The sequence below is a fragment of the Rhea americana genome, unplaced genomic scaffold, assembly GCF_003343005.1.
Source record: "Rhea americana isolate MKP2758 unplaced genomic scaffold, rheAme1 scaffold_2, whole genome shotgun sequence".
Classification (NCBI taxonomy): Eukaryota; Metazoa; Chordata; class Aves; order Rheiformes; family Rheidae; genus Rhea; species Rhea americana.
In genome coordinates this window covers 3101655-3120892 of record NW_028186149.1, presented here as the reverse complement: position 1 = coordinate 3120892, position 19238 = coordinate 3101655, and the positions used below count along the sequence as shown (strand labels likewise).

General features: G+C 38.0%; 2 protein-coding genes across 5 annotated transcripts in view; one reads left to right on the top strand and one right to left on the bottom strand.

The window, feature by feature from the left end:
- The window catches only part of ENTREP2 (endosomal transmembrane epsin interactor 2), an 88926-nt gene extending 81283 nt beyond the window's left edge, over positions 1-7643 (top strand). Inside the window, exons 9-11 of the mRNA XM_085303315.1 lie at positions 2487-2561; positions 3441-3769; positions 5403-7643. Of these exons, the coding sequence (XP_085159441.1) occupies positions 2487-2561; positions 3441-3769; positions 5403-5588 (590 nt within the window). The 3' untranslated portion in view covers positions 5589-7643. The remainder of the gene's footprint in view (positions 1-2486; positions 2562-3440; positions 3770-5402) is intronic.
- The window catches only part of APBA2 (amyloid beta precursor protein binding family A member 2), a 110953-nt gene continuing 99074 nt past the window's right edge, over positions 7360-19238 (bottom strand). For 3 of the 4 annotated variants that reach the window (XM_085303311.1, XM_085303313.1, XM_085303312.1), the window contains 4 exons: positions 18214-18426; positions 17264-17383; positions 9880-10020; positions 7360-8440 (listed from right to left, as the gene is read on the bottom strand). In XM_085303311.1, coding sequence (XP_085159437.1) covers positions 8369-8440; positions 9880-10020; positions 17264-17383; positions 18214-18426 — 546 coding nt within the window. In that variant the 3' untranslated portion in view covers positions 7360-8368. The remainder of the gene's footprint in view (positions 8441-9879; positions 10021-17263; positions 17384-18213; positions 18427-19238) is intronic. The other variant, XM_085303314.1, reaches the window with a different exon arrangement.

Below are 19238 nucleotides of genomic sequence, written 5' to 3'. Positions count from 1 at the left end.
TCCTTTGAGGTAGAAAAGGCTTAAAGCACCTGTAACTTTGAAAGACACTGAAGATCTGGAGCACACTGAAATGCATTTTCACTCCTAGATATATCACAGTGTAAGTTAGGAGAAGCTAAAAGATGGTAAACCTGCTATGCAGAGGGGAAGCTTTATTTGAAAACTATCTGTATGTCTCTAGAGCCATGTCCAGTGCAAAGAGGAGCTATGGACACCTAGAGGGGGCTTGTGGATTCATGCAGCAAGAGGAAGTCTCCTGACTCTCTATATTTAGATTTTCAGGCAGGTTTCAGAACAGACCCTTCTGATATAGTTACCTGTATGAGGAAGGGAAATAGAAATCAAATACCACCATCCTATTCAAAAACCAGATCAATCAAATGCAGCTCCTGAGCATGCAGAAATAGAGAATAGAGAATACTTGCTTACAGTCTATATCCCTATGCAGAGAGGGGAGCTGTGCTGTGTGCCTCATGGATGTGTAATCTGAGATCCACAGAGCTGAAGGATAGGGAAGCATTCATCAACTTCTTCTCATCCCAAGAGCAAAACTATTTTTGGCAGTAATTTACACTTTTTAAAAAAAAACTGTTCTGGAGTAGAAGAACTCATCAAATATTCTGACCATATGAAGCACAGAGGTGTAATTTCATATCGTTAAGACTCGTAAGTCATGCAAGATGCATACCACAGCCTAGGAGGAACAGAAGGGTGTGGGAACTTCACATAAAATGGGAAAATTCAGTGGTCAGATTGGGAAGTGAGATTCAATATCATCTTTGGTCTCTATCTTTTTTTTCTTAAAGAAGAATAATTATCTGTGGATTATATATACTTCTGTACTATATACCTCAGTGTATATGCAGTCATGCAACAGCCATGAGATCTGATAGGTTAGTAATCTGGGAATTAATTTCAAAGCAGGCGTAAATCTCTGTGGGTTTTTTATATCAGTAATCCACAATTCATGTGCTTCTAAGCACATCTTGACAAGATGGAGTCTTCATGGTCTATATAGTCAGTAATTTCCCCATTTATCCTTTACTGCTGGAAGTGAGCTTGTTTATTTGTGTTGAAATGTCTGCCATCCCTAGTAGAGAAATTATATAAATAAGTTCAGTTTAATAGGTGCTTTTATAGTTAGTATGCAGTTCCAGGGCAATGCAAGTGTGGTGGGTTCACATATAATCTCTCTAAGAAATGGTTCCTTCTTTAAAACATTACTTCCAAATGAGCACTGTGCCTGTTTGCCTCTCCCTCTTTTCCCCTGTAAGTTTATCAAAGCAAAGGAGGACAGAAAAAACTTGTAGCATTGATCTTTGCTAGAATAAACTCAATCTATAAATCTATAATATGCTATGTAGCTGTATCAGTAAGTGTTCTGAATAACTGGTGATTACTGTAGTGTCTCTATTTCAGATAATTCAGGATAATGTCCAGTGGTGTAGTTTTCTCTTTGCCTAAGGTGCATTAAGCAGTATAATAGAGGATGGGAAAATAAAATCTCTGAAGTGTCTCCTCTTAGTAAGTATGCCATGATTCGTGCGTGGAGTACTTCAAAATAATAAGGCAAATTAAAGACAGACTAGTAGCTGCCTCTTAATTTCTTACACCTTTTCTGTGTTTGTAGAATCTTACTTTTTTTTTTCTGCATTTAATTATTTTCTTTGCCAGAGAGGATTAAAACAGGTTTTCCTTACAAACTTTCTCTGAAGATATTGAGGAAAATGTCTTCTAATCTACCTAGAAGTTCAAAATAGTTTTCAATCTTGGAAACAGGTGTAAACAGGCTTAACATAAATGGGAGGGTTTATTCTATCCTGACTGTCACAAGCTTGAAATCAAAAAGACTGAAGTGGTAGTTTCTGTATAGTGTGATCTCACCATCATTGATCCTTTTGCTGGCATCTCAGAAACCTCTCATTAGAAACCCTCTCATCAACCCAGCTATGTCCAGAGCTGTTTGATTATGCACTGTAACTGTTTAATTGGAGCACCAGTAACCATACTGCCCATTAACTTAATCAGTGGTAGATAGCATTTGTCCTCCAAGGAATGAGAATCTATTCAAAAAAGGAGGTAGAGTTATTGAACAAAGCACCAGCTTTTATGAAAATAAGAGGGCTTCATCTTCCTTGTCTTCCTATTTTCTAAGGTAAACTCTGCCTATCAGGGAAATACAGGCAGGTCTGCCCCTAGAATGCAGTGAGCCTCCTCTACTACTCGTGCACAGGCTTTGATAACTGTGTAACAGGAAACCATCAACCAAGGAACGATATCCTTCTAATCATATATAATTAACTGGTTAAAGGACATTTCTGTGTATAGTAGCTTCTCTTGGATGCCTTGAAAATAGTATTTCATTTGAGTAGTTTCATTCTGCAAAGGAGATTGTAAAAGATCCCAGTGTATTTGCCATGCTTTCAGCAGAGAATGACAGGGTTTGGTTGTGCCCTTTCTCTGTCTCTGTTTCTATTTGATTCAAGGTGATAATTGTGCCTGGACTCCAGTATCTAGCCAGCATCGAGATGCAGGATTATTTCCAGCTGTACTAGAGACAGGTGAGGATCAGTTTTCTAAAGCTGGATCATATGGGTTTTCTTCTCTTGTTCTATTAATAATTAAAACAAACTTGTAATAGAGAAATAAAATCAAGCAGTTTCCTCCCAAAATTTTCTTAAAAGAGCATGCATGCAGTATAATGCTGACAGAACCACATTTGCACACATTCACATTGAACCTACTTGTGACCAAGTACCTGTTTCTTGCCCTAAATCTGGGGAATGGGGCTTTTAATTTGAAGGACTGGGCTTGCTCTTTGCCTCACAACAGAGTATGATGAGAGAGAACAGAGGGTTCCCACACCAGAGCATGGCCGAGAGGCAGAGTTCCTGATAACATGACAATGAAGCAACCTTTCACTGACAACAAATGTTGTGATTTAACTCCATGCGTTAGCTTAGCTATTTTGCTTTCTCTCAATTTTTCACTAAACTCTCATGTATTACTCACTGCTTTTAATTTTTTGTTCTGATTATCATTAAGAACTTCATCCTTAAAGTCGCTGAGAGCTAAAACATTACAAATTATATATGTAACATTGAGTAGCTATTGTCTTCCTCTATCATTAATGTCAGCTGAAATCTCTGAAATAGAGGTTAAAAAAAAAAAAAGTGTATGCTATTTATGAAGTGTTTTAATTACCCACCATTCATCTATGCATGGTCCTTCTTGCTCCTGTGAAGGAATCTTACCTCTGATGCCACTACGCTATTTAAAATCAACCATTCTGAAATGTTTCCTAGATTTCATGTTTTTGTTATTCTGAAGACAAAATAGGAATTTTATGACAAACTAAAAACCTTTTGTTGACAATATTTGATTTGATGATTTTTTTAAAAAAGCTATTATTTGAAAGGTACCTTTTCCCCCCTTTTTAGTTCCTGTTTGGCGTTCTCATATGGCTGCCTCTGCTTGTCAGGATTCTTTGAGCAGTTTCCTACCAGCTGAAAAACAGAGGGATACAAGGAAAATTGACCTACATTTAAAGTCAAAGGCTTTGCAAACAACCTCAAAAGAGCGACCGCACTCTTTAGTGGACCTTAAGACCTATAAAGACACAAAAATTTTAGTGGCAAAATTTTTGGAACATTCAAACTGTAATCTCCCTCCAGAAGTACGTCATGTAGTGAACAGCATACGCTCAGTTATAAAGTCTGATGAGAGACACATGGAGGAGGCCATCTTCAGTGCCAATATCATCGACCAGGTAGGCCATTCACGTTTTACAGATCTGTTCAGCTACGGTAAACACATACCTTAGTTACACGTTTTTACAGTTTTAAGTAGTTCAGAGAATTGTTACAAATGTTCTTAATAGGGTATGACTTTAATAAGAAATAATATTTATCAAGCAGCAGTGAATTTTACACTGATGTGGTTACAGATGCATTTAAAATTCTTCAGCTGGACCCAGTTCTGGTGATATCCTAGGAGATCAATAGGGAGCAGATAAGAATCCTCTTACTTTCAAATTCTTTCTGTACTTGAGACAGAGTATTCCATACGTGAATTTGTGTATATATGCAGAGACACATAGCTACTAATAAATCTTTTTAATAAGAAAGGAGATGGATCACCTTTTCCTAGTACTGTTACCAAAATGATATGTTTAGAAATGAAGTTTCTTTTATATTGTAAGGTTTAAACAGCACTGACTAGCCATGTCCAGGCTGGCTATTGGGTTTTCAGAGAGCTGGACAGAGGATTAAGGATACACACTTGGGCTGTTTCCCCCTTTGAGATGACATTTCTATGGTATTAGTCTGCTGATCCCAAAGAAGGGAAATTTACTGAGTTTCAAAATAGGATGTAGTATCAGTTAAACAGCATATGAGATAAGTTTGATGTGGAGCAGCAACCATACTGCGTTTACAAGAGCTTGCTGCAGTATTGGTTTTTGCTAACTATGAGGTAGAGCAAAGTAGAAGAACAGTATCAGTTCACTCTACAGTCACGTCGGTAGAAAAGCAGTGCTATCATGAGATACTTAACAGAATGTCAATGTGGAATTAAATGTTAACATTTTCATTGCTTTGCAAGATTTATAGGTGATTAAATCCCCAAGGTTGGAAAGTTGAAAACAATTTTATTTAAATGAGAAAGTTCCTCACAAAACAAAATAGTATAAATGAATGTGAGTGTTTATGCAGATCATAAAACCAGAAACCCTGTGTGGGCTTCTGAGATTCAAGGACATATATAGCTTTTTCACATTAAAGAAATAATTTCAGTGAAGTTATTTTTTTCAGCCAAAAAACATTAATCAGTGAAAGTCCCAGCTGCTCCAGCAATCTACTTAAGAAGTCACAGGATTTTCTCTAAAATTGCTGTATAATTCAGATTTGTGAAGCAGATTGACAGTTCCATTAACCAAAGTGTGTGCTTACCAGGCTTCTGAGGTTTTAGTTCTCTTCAACCTTCACCAAAGGTAGTGAAGCATCGCTTTTTCCTATAAGAAATAGATGAATTTCTTTCAAACTCATATTTGTCTACTATAAGGCAGAGTTGCCTTCTTTTTCACTGGTTTCCTTTTCATTCTTGTACGGAGAAACAAGTACTTGTTTGCCCTTTGTTGATTTACAGCTACAATTCAGATTCAAGGCTTGATGCCTTCTGAACCCTGACCTTGCTTTTTGTAGCCAGTACTCAGCCCTGGCTGCTTGTGAAAACTGGGGAGGTGGGGGGAGAGAGTCTCTGGGAGGCTGCATAAACACACATCTCCTTGCAGGGAGATTATTAAATAAATTAAATAATATTCAGAAACTGAACCTTTTCAGTGAAAACTTTTCTTACTCTTTTTTTCCCCATGTTTCCTTCTCCATTGCTGCTGTTTCAAACAGGTAATGACAAGTACCCAGCAGAATGTGTATACCTCTAGAAAGCGACTTCAGGAAGATCTTCACCTGCAGAGCTGTGGTGCTCTGAGCTCTCCAGTTGCCTTCTTACGTAGGGCCCACATCGCTCGCAACTTAGAGCGGGACAGGCCTCACAGTTTAATTGGAGTTTGCCGGGAGACCATCCTTTGATAATACCCACAGGTATGTGACTCCAGCAAAGAGAATTAAGGAAGAAACCAGGACTGGGAAAAATACTAGTGGATGACTTAAAAAGGAAAAAGTGTCTTCCTTTGGAATTCCACTTTTTTTTTTTTTTTTCAAGAGCAGGAGGCAAACACCTGTTTTTCTGAATGTAAATTTCAACCCTGTGTTTTGCAAAATTTAACTGATTTATTAGTAAACTCGTAAGAAATGTTTTCCCAACCAGAAATGCATATATTTCACTGTACTTACAGAAATGCTGCTGATGCTGCCTAGCATTTCTTGAAAACCATTGCAAAACCACCAGAGACTTGTTGTACAACTTAAAGAGTTGTATTTATTTAATGTACCTCAAAGTGTTTTAACTATGATCAGTGTTTTAATAAAAAGTATTTCTGGACTCTGTTTTTGCAAAAGCTGATTTGGATAGAAATGTGAAAGTTATTTATAAGCACGCGCAGTGCTTATTCTGATCCATTTTACCAGTGTTTGTCATGCCAGGCTCACTGATCTGTCCTATTAAAACTGCTTTCCCCCTCCTCCCTATAATGTGTTGCCCTTTTAAATTATAGTAAAGGATGCAGTGTCATTTATTTTTGTTTTGTTCTGAATACTTATGAGCTTATTAATGGTGTAGAAAATGCTATTGAAAAATGATGTTTAAATATTCTGCCAGTTGTGACCAAAACATGCATCAGAAAATAATTCTTTGAAATTCTGCATTTCCAAAAAGAATGTTTTATAAGTTTCTTACAAATGGTAACTGACAGAAAATTAGATGTATTTTTATCCAGCAGAGCCTTGAATTTTTTAAAAAAGAAGTGCTATTCCATTCCAATTGGTAATTTGGACAATTATATTACTAAAACATATCCTTGTGGTTCTGCTGCATTTGTGATTAATTTAAAACTGATCTTAAAAAATCAAAGTAGTATCATTGACACTAGTTTGAGTACCAGCAYAAACACAGGTCTACCAGCAATGTCTTCCAGTGCAAGTTTCATCTCAGATCTCTCAGAGGAAACTGGAAGTGCCTTAAACAAAAGGTTCTCATAAAGAATCAGTCATAGGTTGATGGTTTGTGGTTTTAATTCTTTTGCAGCAATGCTTGTCAGTAGTATTACAATTTCCACTTGAGGTTTAGCTGTACAGTGGTTTCATTTGTGTCATTCTGAGCTGGGCAGACATCCTGTGAAAAGGTCACAAAGGAATGTAGCTGAGGATGGGTAGTTTTAGTTTTACAGAATCATCCATTTTAATGCATTTTAAGCATAGCATGCTTCTGTACTGATATGAAGTTACAGTGACATCCAGTGGCAACATGGTAGGCTAATTGCAAGCATCAATTCTGAAGATGATAATAGACAATACACAAATTCTTATTTCAAGATAGTGGAATGAATTCCTTTTAAGAACAGAAATCTGTGACCTTTGCAACTGCACTTAGATGAAGAATTAAATGATATTCTAGTTGGATTTTTTTTGTTATGTAAACTTACACAACAAACAAAATAAGCGAGCTTTTGTTATTATTTCTGATTTATTAGTGATATTAGGTTAATTCTTTCCTAAGGTCAGTTGCATGCAACACACATTAGTCCTTGAAGTACAGTCCTAAAGCTTTTTAGTTACTGCATGGTAAGGCTTCTTAAGTCACAGTGTATTTTCTTCAAGGTCTTGGCCAAAAAAAAAAAAAAAGAAATAAAGTAAAATCCTAGACCAAAAATTACATCAATTAACATTTATCTCATAAGGAATACAACTTTACTACTATTTATTTATTTTTTTATCTACACACATTCTAATACTGCTGATGGTGCTAGCTCATTTGTCAGAACAATTTACATTCAGAACACATTGCCTCAGGAATAAGAATGCTTTATAAAAGACAGTAACAGGTAAGCATGGCTTTCCCATTTTGAGCTAATATGAACAAAAAGGTAATATGCAAAAATTAAAACAAAAAACCCCAGCCCAATACATACATTACACAAACTGTGCAATAAGTTATCAGTGAAATAGTTCTGTTAAATCATAAAAATCACAAACATTAAAAATAAATATGTATCTAAATAAATATTTTGAATTTAATCTTGTGGCAATTATTCTTTATTTAGCATATGGAAACACTTGTTACATGTTTATGTTCACACCTTGCCAAGCAGGTTACACTTGTCATAACAATACCAAGTACTACAGTGGTTTTCTTTATGTTAGAATCTAGGAATTTAACTGCACACGTTCCTATCCACTGAAATACCATCTATTCGGCACCAATTTTAAAATTATGCAATGCCATCAGTATTGTACCACTTTATGGGACTGGGATTTCTTTTTAACTTGAGGCAGCTGTAACTTTCTCTAATTGCTTATCTTTGCCATTTCCTGCAGTCTCATTCATCAGATATTCACATTCACCATGATATCAAACAGGACGGACATACATACACCACGCCACATAAAGGTTACAAATAAATATGTTTTAAGTTTTATGAGAAAAGAATTTAGAAGATGTTGCAAAATACTTAAATGTTTTACAAAGATTTTGTGTCAGTGATTATTGTCCTTGATCACCCTTCTCATCACTTTTTGGCAAAGAAATAAAATGGAAGGAGAGAAAAGGCAGAGACACCTGTCCATTCCTGGTTTTGGAGTCCTCAGGTCCAGCTTCAAAGCCTTTCATTCATACAAAATACAAAATTCTCTTCAGCTGCGAAGGCTTCAGCTTTGATGGAATCATTTAGTTATTTTGTTGAGAGAGTCTCATGCTAGATGTACAGGGGTGTCTCTTGCCCAGTGAGAAGCCTGAACATGGCAGCTGGCATAGTCTTCATGTGAATCTGTCAATTGATTTACACAAAAAGTAACAGAATTATTACTAGTTAAGAATAATCCATATGGCCCAATCTGTCTCTCTCAGTGGTATAAGTGCATTTCATGTCCTGGTTCCCGTCAGATATGAATGTTATCAAAGTTTCTGGTTCACAGTTCTCTGCTTTGGACACACAGGTTTGATGTCTTTTTTCTGTTTCTTTTTGTTTGGTTTTGTTTTATTTTCTGAATGACATGAACTGACATGATATTTAAACTCTAGCTATTGCTTCTCCAACCATAGGTCTTGCAAAAAGAGGGAACACAAAGCTCTCTGGAAATTCATTCTGCTACTCCAATATTAACTGAAATTAGATTTTCTTTTAATGTCCCTATGGGAGGGGCTTTTAATACATATTTTCTCCTAAGTGGAGTACGAACTTCTGAACACAAAACCATCTATTATTTCAGTGCAGTCAGAATTTGGTAAAACAGGTTCTCTCATGGCTAGTGTATCCAAGTTCTTTTTACAAGGAGCATCGTGACAAGCATCAGAAGGATTTTACAGACCAACAGGATTAAAGATGTCAGGTAATCAGAGTTGTACCAATAATGTAGTAGTAGCTGTAATAACCTATCAGAATAGGTGAGAGTAGGGACTGTAAACATGACTAACTGATAATGCAGACCCTCACAAGCTATATGCTGCCGTGACTGCTTGGTCTCTTCATGCTGCAAAAGAAAGTTTCGTACTGACCTTGTATGTTTAGTAAGATGATGGGCAGCAAAGAGGTATCTCACAGGCATGGAGGTGCTAGTGAAATCTATAGCTTTGTTTCTGCCTGCATGCGCATAATCGGTATTCAACTTCAAGTATCATTTTCCATAAGAAAAGAAGTTGTGATTTTGGCAAAAGAGCTAGTGGAAGATCTGCCCAGGGTCATATATGATACTGCCACTAAATTCAGTAGGGACCAGAGGATCTTGTTCATCCATTGCTAATTTCTCTAAAAGTACCAGAGAGAGATGTCTTAACTTATTCCCAAGGTAAGTGGGAAATGTTCAGTGAAAACGAAAGGAGTAAAATACAGATCAATTTGAATCTCTCAATAATTTGAATATTAATTTCTTTCTATGCCAAATGCTGTACTGATAACCTAAGAGACATTTTCATAGATAAGATGCTTGAGTGATGTCGTGCCTTAATTGACTGGTTTAATTCAAGCAGTAAGCTGAAGGTTCAGAATCATCCAAGGAACTCTTGAAAATGGGTGGAAAAACACAGTGAAAGTACATCCAATTCTTCAAAAAAATGTTCTGTTAATTTTTTGTTGTCACTGTTCCAAGTCAGATTTATTGAGGTGTTAGTTCAAATTCTTTGTTAAGACACTGATTTTCTTTCAACTAAAATGTATAGTATATATTCATTTAACAGTTTGTTTGATGACGTACTTAGTAGTTTTCTTACCTCTCCCACTGAATTAGACAATGCTTGTACTATCTTCTCATGAGCAGTTGCAACAACACTTTGTCCATTGATCTCAATAATACGATGTCCTACTCTGACTCCTCCCCTCTCAGCTATTCCACCTCGCATCAAGCTGCAAATCTGCCAAGAGAAATCAAAGTTGATTTAAGTTTAAAGATGTCATATTGTAGCAGTTACTAGAATTTAATAGATAAAATATAATAAAAGATAATTAATGAGATGTGAGACTTTAGTGACTGCAGAAGATGCTAGGTAGGTTATAACGTTGCAAATTACAATTTCTGCTTTCATTCTTACAGGCTGAGAACTTGTATATACATAACACAGATGCGCCTGTAACAGTGACAGCAGCCATGCAGGTGGAGGTAGGCAGAAAAGTGAAAAATGAAACAAGTTTTATAAAGAGAAACTGACTGCCAACTTACTGCAAACGCAAAGAAAAAGAGTTCTAGAGGAACTTCTAAGCTAGGACTAGGGGAAGTTACTCTTCTGTATTAAACATTTCACTTTGATTTTTTTTAACTAATTCTTCTCAAATTGTACACTTTAAATTTCTTCATAGATCTGTGGCTAGCTAGCAAGAATACAGAACTACTATATATACAAAACAGGAAAAATTCGAGCTGCTGGACTGTAATTTCGCTGAGTGTACTTTGAGACAGGGAGATTATTATTGCCAAGATGCCATTAAGGACACGTGATAGAGGGTTGCAGTGGGAATATATTCCTAGGTATATCACATCTCTAGAACTATTGCATTGCTCTTAAACTGACTATTAGTACCACATCAGGACCGCCTCCAGCAAGGTACGGAGGTATGCGACTTTGGACGTGAATTAGACCTGATTACAGCAAAACATGTTATACTCCATATAGTTCGAGGTCGTCCATGGAGATCCAGAGATGTCAAGTTTTTAAGACAAAAGCACTGCCCCTGTGAAAGCTCTGTTATTGACAGAAACGGTACTACCTGGACAAAAGTCATGCAAGCTCCTAGGGAACGATCACTGGTTTGTAGTTTACCCTGTGGGTCAGGCTAACTTACTGAAAAGGCCTTAGTGGAAGGAGACTAAACATACGGGGAGGCAATATGTATGCTATGGAAGACCTTTGTGGAATAGCCGTACTGACGTTTGAAGAGGCACTAAGAACAATTACTTTGAGTTAAGCTACCGATAGGAACTTCAGATTGTATCTGAAACCCGTGTTCTCTGATTATCTGTTGCATCTGGTGATGGCTACATGTGTACTATTTGTGCATCCTGCACAAAAAGTTTGTATTAACTCTTCTAAAACTCATAAAGACATATTTTTGATAGCACGTTAGTAGCCTGTGTGACACACATTTTTCCAGGAAGACTTTTAATCTACATCTGCTTCCTCTGAAATAAGAAAAGTTTTATGTAGTGCTGGGATAGAAAAAGAAAACAACTTTAAGTATTTCAGACTCTGCCACCTGGACTCTTTCTGCAAACTGCCACATTATTCCTTCTGAATCATGGGAAATACAGGAAGTACTAAAGTAAGAAAAAACCTATGACAGCAAATTTTTCAGGTATGTGGAAGAAATGGACATCAAGTAATCAATAATTCTTAATCATGTATAAACACTAGCTTAAACTGAAACAAAGAATGATGCCATACAGTTATTCTGTATTGACCTTCTCAACAAGCTCTCAAATGTGCCAATTCTATTTTTTTTGCAGACTATTTGCAGCAAATTAATTGAATAGTGAAGTATGAAAACTTGTTGCTGTGCCTCTGCAGGTTGGAAAAGGGCATTCTGCACTCCAGAGCCGCTGCTCTTCCCCAGGTTTAAAGTGCTGCTGACCATAGAGACCTTAGGGTGAAGAAAGCAGAACAGCCCGCTGTTTCCACTGGCAGCCGCAGGTACCAGGAAGAAACTAAGCACAAGTTTTGACTTTCTTGCAGTAGTGGAATATTTCTGCAAGAAGAATTACAGTCATCAGGCAAAGTCCCAACAGACACTGTTACGTTTAAAATTAATCTGAGGATGTGACGTGCATAGTATATAGGCAGAAGGAAAAGCTCARTGCTTCCTCCTCAGCAGTGGTATGTGGGCTATGACGGACTCCTACCTGACAGACTAGACAGCTGTATCTTGGACAGAAGTTGTTAGTAAATTATTTCAGAAGACCAAGCTCATGCAGCACATCAGGCAGCTGGAATCTGTGGAACTAAGCAGAGCTTAGCAGTGCTGGGTTGCATTTACCTTTTATTTACTGAGGAGAAAACTGATATAGAGGAAAAGAAAGGAATACTACAGGAAATAGCATCCAGTGATGGCTGCTTCTGCAGTTACTGTTGATGGCCAAGTTGGAAACTGGAATATTGTCTGAATTAGTAGTATTCTGTATGGCACTAGCAGTTTCCTATCCTCTGTAAATAACAGTCCTATGAAAAATGAAATCCTTCTTATTTTTTCAAGGTTCAAGCTGTCTAAGAGAGGGAAGGAAAGGAAGAATATAAATTTATTTTTTGATTATAAAAACCCACCTTCAGCCTTTGGAAAAGGATTTTAATCCTGCAGTGAGACACGCTGCACCTGGCCTGTAATTAGTGGCTTTGTTCTGCTGTAGTTCACAGGCTGCTTCTGATGCAGTGTTATGGTTAGAGGCACCATCAGGATCCTTTGCAGAATTGCATCTTGAATTCAGTCACATGGAATATACTGTTTGGCAGGTAGTCTACCTTCTAATCAAACAGCTGACCAGATAAGCTGCTTTATATATTTTGCCAGACTCTCCTATAGAAAGCTTCTCATTTAACTCACTGTAAGAATAAAGTTTGCTGCTTGCTATTGGGGAGTATATGCAGTAATCTGAAAGCACAACAATTCAGAATGTGCCCAAAGAAACCCTGTAAATGCATTTTTCACAGTATAATAGAAAATATACAGACTGTACAGCCAGCTGAAATAAAAGCTTTCAGAGCAAATGTGACCTGCCATCCCACTGGCCCAAAGGCAAGATAACGGCCTGCAGGTCTCTGCAGAGCACCTTTTGTTCTGTGGCTCTCAGGGCGCTTCTAACACCATCAGTGATTTTAGCCTTTCTAGCAGCCTCAGACGTAGAACGCGGTCTCCTACCCTCATTCAAGAATGTGATCTCTCTCCACGGAAGAGATTCAGCTTCCTTTCTGTGAACATTAAGTGTTTTAATGAGGTACAGAGAGAAACAGACACAGAGCACAAGTGGCTCTGCCTACCCTCACAGATCATGTTAAGATAGAGCACAGATGTAAAGATCTCCTGTACTTAAAGCTTTTACACAGCTCCTATATTTTAAGTTACTGACTGAAAGCAGCCTTAAGACTCTTGTCTCAGGCCAGTGGAGCTAAGAAGCATGGCAGATTAGGCTGGCAAGTTTAAGCTGAGCAATACCGCTAAGTAAATACAATTCCACTGAGCCAGGATTGTGTAGCTTGCTGTACTTGTTAAACATGGTGACAGCTATGAGATTAAATAAAGCATGACTAATCTGTATCTTTTTGTAAGCAAGAGCTTTTTTACTCTCTTTGCTGTGTAAACAGGAGGGAGGAAAAAAAAACGATGAAAGCTAAACCATACAGGTTAATTGCATTCAGCTGTTACATACTTTGCAATGTGTTAGACAGCTGCAACGTAGCTGATGTAAAACTTCAGTACTTTCCTAATCAGCTTTATTGCAGCTGCCTGTTGTGTAGGAAAATATTATGGATAAAACAGTGCAAAGCAAATTAGCTTTACTCTGAGTAAACACCTTAAATGTAACCTATTAAACTAGGTTGCTCTTGCTCTTGCATTACTACGTATGTCCTTAAATTCTGCGTATTTTTCCCCCTAGACAGTTTAAATAAAAGTAGAGGCAAGGATGAAAAAATAGAATAGCTACCACCTACTACGTTTTACCTAGTTTTGCTGTATTTCCAGGTAGAGTTCTCACAGGCTACGAATAGATATACAGCTTGGAGGAAGGGTCATTTGTAAAGAGCTTAGAGGTCCAGACTGAAAAGTGGTATGTTATCAGCAGTAAAAATACAACTAGTGGTACATAGATCTCATAAAAAACAGGAAATAAGATAATGACAGGATATTAGAGATGATCAGTTACATTTAAAGAGCATCGTAATTTTAAAAGTGGGTTCTGAATGATTTTCAGCAGTGACTGATAGTGCTTTAAGTTCACCTCCCACTCACACAACATTCCTGCTGCTTTTCTTTCATATATATGCACAATATTCCCTTTTTTTCCTTAATGTTTTTAAGGGTCAAATTTTGATTTCCTTTTATAAATGTGCAACAAAACTACAGCAGTAGCTTTCAAAAGCCATGAAGAATACCTGTGTTCCTAGTACAAGAGCAATTTCTGCAAATTTAACACTGCATTATATCTTGTGTTTGTGCTGCTCCCTAATTAAAACTTCCCAAAGCTGGCACCAGCCGTGCAGACAGCTGCAAGCTTCCAGGAAGTGTCCCCACACCACCAGTGCTCCCTGAACCACAACTTTAACCTCTGCATTCATAAACTAGACAGGCTACACAAAGCAAAACACCGATCTGCAGCAACCCAGTCTCTATTATTTTCCTGATGACCTATGAAAATAAAACATAGGTCAAATAGTATTGCTGTGTGTTCACGTGGGTGTAGCTTTTCACTGCTGTCATGGCCGTACGTCCTGCACAGATGACATGGCAGGGTGAAAAGGACCCACAGCAGAACTGTCACCAGCAGAGGCACGTGAATCGGTACCAGATGCACCTAGAATGAGAGAGTGGCCTAGCAGTAGGAGACATTTAATTATACCCATTCTGGCAAGTTATTTCTTCACTGTGCTAATGCTGAGCCAACAAAGGATAAGGATATTGTTTCTGAATTCAATCATAAAGTAAAACAGTCTCTAGCAATTAAAAAACTCTGCTTTTTAAAATATTCAAAGTGTCAAACTATCAAGCATTCAAGCACAGACTATTCATAAATTAAATGTATTACAAGGCTTTCTTTTATTGTTATTTATGAGGGATTCTTATGCTGAACCTGATAAACTTTCTGCTGGATGTCATCTAAATGTTACTAATTTAACTGGAACAACTTCAGGCCATCCTCAATGCTGAGTATGACAAATGACCAGTAGATGGAGCAAAAACACTGTGAAAGCAAACCGCCATGGCATGCAGAAACTGTTGAACTGGGGCTCTAAGGACGTAGGAGATGGTTAGCTGAGACAAGACAAAACAAAACGAATAGTGTCTCACAGGTTCCGTTACTGCTCTGCCCAGGTGAGGACGCGAGTTGCTTGTTCCCGTCCACCTTGCTCTGATCCTTTTCCCCAACCCTGACCAACCCCTACAGCACTAGACTGAGAAAGAGGCCTCCTAAATGAGTAGATAAACACCATAGTTTTGCTCATCGTTCCTTGGATATCTTTTTTTATTTTCTTTTTTTTTATCCCTGCACCAGCTGGACGTAGTGCAGTTACAAAGGACAGCAACTAGGAAATAAACCAGCGCCTCACACACTGTTGGGTGCTGCCTTGGGCGCCCTCTGTGAGATCATGAAAAACCAGCTCCCATCCCATTCATCCTCCTTCTGCTAACGCTTGGGATTTGCTAACACTGACAGTACTAACACCAACACACTAATACATACATGTGTGTAGGGGAAAGCAGATTGGGGGCAGGCAAAAAAAAAAAGAGATTTCACAGAAATATCACACACACTTGATTTTTCCGTATTTTTACAGATCTGTATCTACTCATGTGAGTAAATATGTGAGACCATTAATCCAAAACAAATGTGACAAATACTTTACTCCTATGCTTCTAAAGGATGTCAGCCTGGGTCAGCCATCACTGCAGAGAGCGCAGCTGGCCAAAGGCTTGTAGCAGCGTTCTTCATGCTAATCTCTGCTGTGACCCCAACGTAATCTGAAGCAGGAACACTTAAAACTTGGGTACAATAATAACTTAGTGATAACTAGCAGAGCTGAGAATCTGCTAATGAGCCATCTGTTGCCTAAAGCATATTAAGACCCATAATCCATATTAAAGCCCTTTACCTGCCGCTCTTCTAGGGATGGCAGACAGAGATCTAGCAACTTCAATCTACAACAAGTTTAACTGAACAGGGGCCCAGAGCCTACAGTCCTTTTGTGATGTGGTTTTCTCCATAGGTAGCCTGATTATTTTTTTTTCCCTAGACTGGAAGAAAAGGAGATGGCGACAGGCAGTCCCTAATGCCAATACCAGCCCCAGAAAAGGCCAGGTGGCTACCGGAGCTAGTGTTGTCCAGAGGGTTTGCTTTGGAAAAGTACCACAAAATGGCTTGGGAAGGAAGAACCAGGACAGGAAGACCCTGAGCTGCACTGGGTAAGTGTTAGCTGTCACATTCCTTCTCCTTGCTGTTATTAATGGTGGGGAAGCTGCAGCACGTACGGTAGGGATCCCTGAGAAAGGGCACAGCCTATGTAACTACTGGAATAAGAGAGATTTAGCTTTACCATAGGAGGACACAATTCCTCCTCCTCCTGGGCATTCCAGGATGTTGCCCACTACCATGTGAGCCAAATGAATTCTGTAAAGAGCAATAAAAATTAGAATCTTAGTGAATAACTGCTGATATTTAAAAATAGAGAAACAGGATCAGAGCTAAGATTAGAATGTTGTATTTGCAGATGCCTGTTTCAGTGTAACTGCTTTTCCTTGCAACTCTGACATGTTAGTAGATTGTCATTAGTTGACAGTCATACATTTATTAGAACTGATCCATTGCACTAGACAATCTGTATTTTAAATCTTGTATTATGTAGGAAAAGTGTCTCAAAAAAGGCAGTATGTGTTCTCCTAGTGCTCTCTATTTGCAGTTCACTGTACAGAGATTTGATTACAAGGTTTTGATTTATGACGGATCACAGTATGGGAACTGAGGTTGTGGATTTTGGGTATATGTCAGCATAAACTGACCTCCTAGAAAGTAAGGTACAGAATAAAGGCGTCAGCTGACAAATGAAATTCTAGATATGGAGCAGAAGCTCCAGAGAGACAGAAGTGGCTGTGAAGGCTGTAGCCACCAGAAGCAATTGACAGACAAAAACAGACAAAGAAAAAATCATCAAAGTTGATGATAAGTTTCAGCAAACAGGTTTATGTCTATATAGGAACATGTTCGTGTATGTGTATAACACTAGGGACTCTATTGACAGCAGGCCCTGCAGGCTTACACTGCTAACCAGGAAGAACAAGTTCTCAAAATGCACAGAGGACATGTGCAAAGAACTTTCAATACTTCAGTGTGTTTCTTACTCAAAAGAAACAATCAAAAAAAAAAAAAAAAAAAAAACGCAATCACCAAACACGGAAACTTACAATTCCATTCTGTACGCTGAAGCCTAGCTGGTATTTTAAGTCTGGCCGTTTTATGAGGACAGTAGTGACTGGAGGACAGCTAACGATGTTCAGTTTCACTTGTGTCTGATTCTTGAGACCCTGTAAGATACCAGAAGTTAATATTTCTGAAACAAATCTTAATTTGCTCTTTCACTAGTGGTTTCTTAACTGCAAGACTGAAAAGTAGGTGATCTGGGAAATAACAGCTACAAATAACAGTGTTGTTAACTTACATGAGACATGTCTTTATCTCATTAACATCAGTGTATGGTCCAACAAAACATAACAAACCCCTTGCCTTTAATTACTAAAATAACTTTCAATTCAGGAAATTGAATTCAATTCAAACTGAAGACAGGCCAAGCCTGACTATGGCTTGTTCTCCACCAAAATCTGCCTAATTAGTCTCCTGCTGCTGCTCTTGGTAAATATGAATTGACACTAGTTTTAGTAAACGAAGAGGATGAATCCTGAGGTTCCCTCATGTCTGAGCAACCTTCATTGACTCATTTCATCTGGAGGCTGCAGTCTACCAGCTCCTCATTTGGCCTCCATCACTTTTGCCTACATGAAGCCCAAGAGAAGCACAGTAGATTTTAATCCTCAGATTTTAATTTGGAGGTTGTGAGGAAGCCTGAAATTTTTAAGATAACTAGCTGCCCAAAGTAACTGACTGATGGCAGCTTTTTGAGACTTCACCTGTTTATAGTCCAGTAACAGAGCTGTAGCCAAATTTTCCAGCTCTAAATTTTGATTCATTATCATCTCTGAGCCTGCATTTCTAATTCTATCTTCTGTTAGTGAGAGGTTACATGTTTTTCATAGTGATATGAAAATCATATCTGCTGGAAATCTGCCTGGTCACTTGACAGAACATCATCTCTCTGCTTGTTTACAATCTACAGTATACAGTTGTAATTTTGGGGTACCTTTATGATCCCTTGGCATGTTGCAAGAGGAAGACCAACTAAACTGGTCCCATTAATGGACATAATTTGGTCTCCAATGCTTAGTTTTCCTGAACGGGCTGCAGGGCCTCCATTCATCATGTTAGCCAGGATAACAGTGGGTAAAATGGATCCCCATCCAGACTCCACAATCACTACCCCAAGAATTTCTCCCTTCTGCTTTTCTAGCTGGAGCTGGAAAAAAAAAAAAAAAAAAAAAAAGTGTTTTTTCTTCAGTTCATCTAAATTTGAGCATTAACATCTCAGTTGTTCCTGAATAAGACCTACATCTTATGAAAAGAATTCCATTCTTTCCCATTACTTCAAAAGACTGTTAAAACTGTGGAAAACTTACCTGTTCTTTTCAGCAGCATCTTCCATTTGTTTGTGGAAGGTCCATATAGGCCCTTAGGATATGCAAAAAACCCAGCACATTGGTGGGACTCAGTATGTTTAATGTAATTTGTCAACTGAATGAATGCCAAAGAAGTATTAATCCTTCTTAGATAGGGGAGGCTGTAACATTTTGTGACTGAGGCAGTGCTTGGAGCACAAGGTAAATATACCCTTTAACAAAATGATAGACATTATTTTCTCCTAAATGAAAAATGTTGTGACTGAACTACCTGCACCATACAAAGACTATATAGAGAAACAGAACTGCTGCAGTAAGATCAGCCTTCAGGTTTAAAAGGGATGAGGCCATCCGTATTTATAAGAAACCACAAAGGCCAGCTGACTTTCACTGAAGCTATCTATCAAGGCTTTGAACCAATCAGTATGCCACAACTCTGTCAATATTCAAACACCTTCATAAATCAGGTAGAAAAGAGGTGCCACAAAAATGACCTCAGTCACTTTGAAACATTATATATTTGTATGTTCTGATTATAAGTGAAACCAAGATTTGTCCAATTGAATTTTCCCTTGTGGGCTAAAATAGAAGTATTTTGTCACAGTGTATACAGCTGTGAAAACAGTTTATCTAGCAGCTACAGACATATAAA